The sequence below is a fragment of the Polistes canadensis genome, unplaced genomic scaffold (genome assembly GCF_001313835.1).
Source record: "Polistes canadensis isolate GaletaPanama2010 unplaced genomic scaffold, ASM131383v1 scaffold_13, whole genome shotgun sequence".
NCBI lineage: Eukaryota > Metazoa > Arthropoda > Insecta > Hymenoptera > Vespidae > Polistes > Polistes canadensis.
In genome coordinates, this window is record NW_014569560.1 from 872,228 (window position 1) to 878,551 (window position 6,324).

The window sequence follows — 6,324 nt, forward strand, 5'->3', positions numbered from 1 at the left end:
CTAAAAATCTCGGAAGAAAAAGCGATTGTTTCCTATCTTCACTGTTAACTCCACTGTGTAGCACACTATATTATTGTATATATATATATATATGCTTTTTTTTGACGTGGTTTACGAAATCATGCAAAAGCAAGTTTTATAGTTGATTAAGTACCCTCATTATTTTTTCCTATTTTATCCGTATATAATTTAGTAAAATAACAAAATAATAAATATTGTGCATAAAGATTACTTGTGGGAAAAAAAAGGTAGAAAAAATCTTAGGACAAGTTAATATTTTAAAAAACACGTATTACGTGTGTATATATACATATATTGTCTCATATTTTCGCGCTTGCCATATCAAAGTATCGTAAAAGTTAAGAACGTCTGGCGGTAAACCGCGGAACGATGCAACCGCAATATTATTCGTTTTAAGTCGTATCTATATATACTTTTACTCATTGGTAGGTGAATCTATTTTTTTTATTTTAATTCGTTCTTAAATAAAAAAAATCTTTAAATGCGAATTAATATTATTAAAATATATAGGTAAATTTGAATATAATTTTATATTAACAATTATTTATTTACTAAAGTTAAAAGTATATTTTTAAATTGTAATAAAGGAAGTGGTATTAATCATGTCTACCAATCGTCATTTTTTATTTCCAAGCTTATGTTGGAAACTGTTGCAACTGTAATATAAAAGCAAAAAAATCATCTTTTTTTTTTTCAATTATTGTCAATATTATTCTAACCGTATTAAATGTGAGAATATAAATACAAGTTATAATAAAAAATGTACGTTATTACAAAAAAGAAATTAGTATTGAATATAGAGGGCGCTGAAAGTGCATTAGATTGGTAGAACTGCACTTACGGCATTAATATGATCGACGTAGTAAATCTTCCGTTGTTCGGTGTTCTTTCCTCATCTTAAGATGGCTGATCAGGTACGTACTCTTGTATTAGTCCTCGAACGAAGCAGAATATCTTGTATTAATTTTAATAAAATAAAGTTAATAATTGTGCCGAATTAATTATATTAGAACTAGTTATTTATAAAAAGTATAATTTAATTAATAAAATTAACGCTGTAGGTTATATCGAAAGCTTTCGACGCTGCACGTGGTTAGGGCGTCATATATGTATAAACGCATTCTGTTTCAATGAAGTCAAAATATATTAACTTTTTAACGATAGATTATGGATATAGTTTAATACATAATTACAGAATGAACGTGCGTTTCAAAAACAACCCACGATCTTCCTTAATCGTAAGAAAGGTCTGGGACCAAAGAGGAGGAAGCCCATGAGATACAGTCGCAATATTGGTCTTGGTTTTAAGACTCCACGTGAGGTAAAATCACGTTTTTCTTTTTTTTTTTGTTATTTCAAATAAATACTGTTATATTCATTATTAGGCCATTGAAGGTACATACATCGATAAGAAGTGCCCATTTACCGGAAATGTTTCAATCAGAGGACGCATTCTTACCGGTGTTGTTCAAAAAATGAAAATGCAGAGAACTATTGTTATTCGAAGGGATTATCTTCATTATATTAGAAAATATAACAGATTCGAAAAACGCCATCGTAATATGAGCGTACATCTAAGTCCATGCTTCAGGTATGGTATTATTAAATCATAATGATATATATATATATATATATATAAGTAAACTAGCGTATACAATGTTATATATGATGATTTTAATTCTACGACGGTCTTCTTAACAAATTATTGAAGATAATAGAATTCTGAAAAAATTGTATTTAATCTATATTAGTATTGCTGATGAAGGAAGTACACGCTTCTTAAATATTCTTAATATTTTTTTTTGTACAGAGATGTCGAAATTGGTGATGTAGTTACTATTGGAGAATGCAGACCTCTGAGCAAGACAGTAAGATTTAATGTTTTGAAAGTTTCAAAAGGAACCGGTTCCAAGAAAAGCTTCAAGAAATTTTAATAGTCAGTTTATTAAAATGAGTAAGTATTCCTTTGCTTGTTTTATCTACTATACATTCCTAGATCATTTTGAACAAAAATATTTTATAAATGATGATAAAATTACGACGGTCTTCTGAATATAGAATGAAGGATAATCAAATTAAAACTGAATTATCATTTTGAAATTTTTAGAATCTAGTTTCATGAAAAATTGTATCTATTAATTTATTTTTCTTTTACACAGAGTTATGCAACAGAAGAAGGAACTGACGCAGAAATATCAACAATTCTACATTTTGGAAATTATGGTATATATCTATATCAATTATCATCTTGATGTATAATTGAAAATAATAAACAAGTTTGTATTTAAACACTTTTAATCGTGTTTTGAAAATTGATGATTCAGTTATTGTTAAATTATTGATAAATAGGAATTTGGAAATAGGAAAATATACAATTTAATATTATTAAGATATTTGTCTTCATTCTTATGTAAAAATTTATCATATCAAAGTATTATTTTATAACGTCATAAATTTTGGTAAAATAGCCTAGCTAAAAACACTTATTGTCATAAGTAATTACATTATTACATACAATTTTGAGAAGACCGCTCTATGTTTTAAATATTATAAATCGTTAAAGTACAATTCAATATAAAACAATTTAATTCAATATATATCTTATAAAAATGTACAGTATATACCACATTGGATACTTTCAAGTACAAATTAAAACTATATATTCTGTCATTATTAAAGACATGTATATTATTTATATATAAAGGCACTTTTAATAATTATTATATAGAGATTCTCTAATTTTTCTTATGTATACTTACAAACAGACTTAAACAATTAACACTGGCCATTGACAAATTATAGAATAGTTCTTATCTTCACTTATACCTCAATATTAATTCATAAAAAAACATTGTTTAATCCTTTCGATATTTCCAATGATTATAATTGCCTAACATATAATGCTTGTAGTCTACTACCAGTGACTATAGTAACCTATTGATTTATGCTTTCATTTAAAATGTTTTAAATCTGAATATCTTATATTGCGTTATATTGTAATATCTCATCCCCTTTATCTACTTACATTAGTAATAAAATGTATATTCGCATTGTAACTAATCCTTGCAGTAAAACCTTATTTGTGATGCATACTTAAGAATGACATAGTCATATCGAAAGGATTAATATTTTTTATACTAAATTTTTTACAATAACCCGAATAAAATTGACATTTAGATGATAATCTAAATTTTGTTATATACATATAATATATGTAATATAATGTGTTATAATATATATGTATATATATATATTTACGTAATAATTTTTTTTATACGATTATTGAAAATTAATTATCTTGTACACTGACTCGCTTTATATTTTTTTATAACTTTTCATCATGTCGAACCTCAATTTTATCAATGAACATAGAATTATATATTATAAAGCGTCAGTGAATTTTTATCCGTGCAATATTTATATTAATCTAATTTTTAAACCAATGCATTTTGTATATTAATCCACAAATTTCTATTACAACAAACATATGTTAAATATTCTACTGTATGCGTATACAGTAGTCCTTCTATTTATGAGCTATTAGAACCCATATGTCACCACAATGCAAATGGTTTTTTATGATTACATTTATGCGATTTTTATTTACATACTGTTTTTGTGGAACCAATTACTCGCATAAATGGAGAGATTACTATATTTCTATATTTTATGTTACTTTAATGGTTTGTCTTAGAAGAATATTCAGTTATATATAGTATGTATATAATAGGACCAGCAAAACCTAAGAGTAGAGAAACTCCCAAAAGTTGAGTCCACGACAACCCACAATCATCACCAGAACATTTATATGTGTCCACGAAATGTGATTCTATTACCTCACTTTCTGTGGAATTAAGTAATTGATCGTATTCTGTGTGAGATGTTTCTGGTATGTTATTTGATTTATATGTTGCTAAAGGTTCGCATACTGAATTCAGTATAATATTATTAATTTCTGTTTTGGGAAGATCAATAGGAACAGAAACATTTACTAAATTTATTAATGGTTGCACTCTTGTGATAGTATCTGATTCAGATTGTGCAGTATTATTATCTAATGTTTCTTCGCTTACTCTTGAAGTTTGATCCAAACTTTCTGTTAAAATAGAAAACGGTTGAATTGGCACTTTAATGTGTCTCCGAGCATATATTTCATTCTCTTTGTGAATCTTATTGATTCTTTTCAATTCTGATATCTAAAATCAAGAATTAAATATATTAATTCATTTAATTTTGTATTGTTCTTTGAATTTCATATTACCGTGCATCTATATCGTAGTGCTAATGCTTGCAATGTATCCTCTGGTTTAACTATCACATTTATCACTTCCACTTTCCTCGGGGAAGATGTAGTACTAGTGCGCGGTTGCAAAGGAAAATTTTCTTCATCGCCGCTATTTTCGTCATCCGAATAAAGAAATACATAATGGGGTGAACCTTCCTTCTGATTTCCACGCTGATATACCATTTGTGTCTAAATACAAATTTAAACTTATATTATAAAAGAAAAGAAAAAAAACAAATCAAAAGATGAGACAAACCAATAAAAGATTATATCAAGATAATTATTTTCATCTTATATAAAATAGATAACAACAATTTTTTAAATACTATTACAAATCTAACCTCAAGTCTAAAATATTGTACTCCTATTTAGTCATATGCACTTATTATTAGTATTTTATGATCAATATGTGAGATAGTTAAAAATGTATTATTTTTTTAACAATAATCATTGTGAATTACTTGATATTTTCTTGCCAATATAATATATAATACGGTTAATCTGTCAGAGTAGATGACAGATCATCATTGTAAGTAAGCAAAGTACGAATCATGCGCCATCTTTATTACGTTACGTATTTAATGCACAATGTCTATATGCACCGGTAGTGAAATAGTAAAACATCGGTGGATGCATACACGTGAATATAATGGATTATCCAGAACATGCGGAAGTTTTAAAAGATACAAGCAGGTGTGCTCATCTTCGAGCTAAATTAAAATTGTGTCTACTTGAAACGGATTGTTGCAAAAAAGTAAATAATTAATTGTAATATACTTCTAACCTTAAAAATTATTTAATGTTGCAATGAATTATTATAATAATTTGGAAATTTTAACCTACTGATTGGATGTTTATACGATATTTTGTTCTATTTAAGGAAAAAATCACACCAAGAGAATGCCTTCAGAGTAGACATCCAAGTGTGCCAGATGAATGTTATGCGTTTTGGCATACATTATTCGATTGCAAGCATTCTATGGTAAGTACATAAATGTAAATAATATATGTATACACAGTTGTGGCTCGTGATTTGATATTGGTGCAACAATTTTCAAAATGTACATACCAGATCTTAAAAATAGTGATATCGGTTTCGGTTTTAAAAAAGTTATGAATAATTATTACGAATAATTGAAACGTCGACATGCTTTGATTATGTTATTATGTTTCTCATTGCAGTTATTTTTTCGGTTCTAAAATCATTTTTATTTCGCCTTTTTTTATAATTGATATTATTAATTATTGCAGTTGCAGATTGTTGTATAGTGTATATTTTTTAAGAAATCATTATAAAAAAAGGAAAAACATTTATATATATCACATCGATATCTACCAAAGCGTTTAACACAAAACATGTTATGGTCAGCTAAGTGATCGGTTACAAAATTTTTGGCAACATTTCTTATTAGTTATAATGCTATTTAATGAGTCAAGAATTCTTATTACATAAATGGTATATATTTTTCTGTATATACGTTGTAAAATATATGATTTTTTGAGAACATAATATTTGATTCGCTATAGTAAAAATAGATATACATAAAGCACCGGTTACATATAATGTTGAATAAAGTATTTATTTTTTCAACTTTCGACAATTCTTTGTAATTGTGCTAAACTTTATAATTTAGCATATGTATATTTATGAGAGCGATAAGCATAAGAGAACAGTTTGATTTAGGATTGTATAAAAGTTACATTTAAAAATAAATGTCAAAGAGATACCGAAGTGAACACAGTTCGGAACAATTAAAGATCTGCTTAGGTAAAAGACAAAATTTAATGATACAATTTTCTTTGGCGAGTCATTCTAGTCCAGAAATAGAAAGAATTCGAACCTATTTGAAATGTGCATAAGAGTGAGAGAGAATGACAAGATGAAGAAAGACACGAGTGCTTGAAAGACTAATAGAAAGGTCATACTCACTGAGATTTAGTCACGTACACATTGTTTAATAAATTGAAGATCATTCTTTAGAATATTAGTTAGCTTTTTTTGCTTATATAACATATAT

General features: G+C 26.9%; 3 protein-coding genes across 5 annotated transcripts in view; 2 read left to right on the top strand and 1 right to left on the bottom strand.

Moving 5' to 3' along the window:
- Positions 1–845: 845 nt before the first annotated feature.
- On the top strand, positions 846–2,319 carry LOC106793351 (40S ribosomal protein S11). The gene is made up of 5 exons (XM_014760216.1): positions 846–935; positions 1,217–1,342; positions 1,407–1,612; positions 1,832–1,975; positions 2,181–2,319. The coding sequence occupies exons 1-4, from the start codon at positions 924–926 to the stop codon at positions 1,953–1,955; spliced, it is 468 nt and encodes a 155-aa protein (XP_014615702.1). The 5' UTR covers positions 846–923; the 3' UTR covers positions 1,956–1,975; positions 2,181–2,319.
- A 968-nt stretch (positions 2,320–3,287) lies between these two features.
- Positions 3,288–6,324, bottom strand: part of LOC106793350 (lysM and putative peptidoglycan-binding domain-containing protein 4) — a 22,865-nt gene continuing 19,828 nt past the window's right edge. Inside the window, exons 1-3 of one of the 3 annotated variants that reach the window (XM_014760214.1) lie at positions 4,768–4,855; positions 4,283–4,495; positions 3,288–4,217 (exon numbers count right to left, since the gene is read on the bottom strand). In XM_014760214.1, coding sequence (XP_014615700.1) covers positions 3,699–4,217; positions 4,283–4,489 — 726 coding nt within the window. In that variant the 5' untranslated portion in view covers positions 4,490–4,495; positions 4,768–4,855 and the 3' untranslated portion in view covers positions 3,288–3,698. Of the gene's footprint in view, positions 4,218–4,282; positions 4,496–4,647; positions 4,856–6,324 lie in introns of those variants that run through there. The other 2 variants (XM_014760213.1, XM_014760215.1) reach the window with 2 other exon arrangements.
- LOC106793352 (cytochrome c oxidase assembly factor 5) overlaps positions 4,889–6,324 on the top strand; it is a 6,208-nt gene continuing 4,772 nt past the window's right edge. The window contains exons 1-2 of the mRNA XM_014760217.1: positions 4,889–5,060; positions 5,187–5,288. Coding sequence (XP_014615703.1) covers positions 4,956–5,060; positions 5,187–5,288 — 207 coding nt within the window. The 5' untranslated portion in view covers positions 4,889–4,955. The remainder of the gene's footprint in view (positions 5,061–5,186; positions 5,289–6,324) is intronic.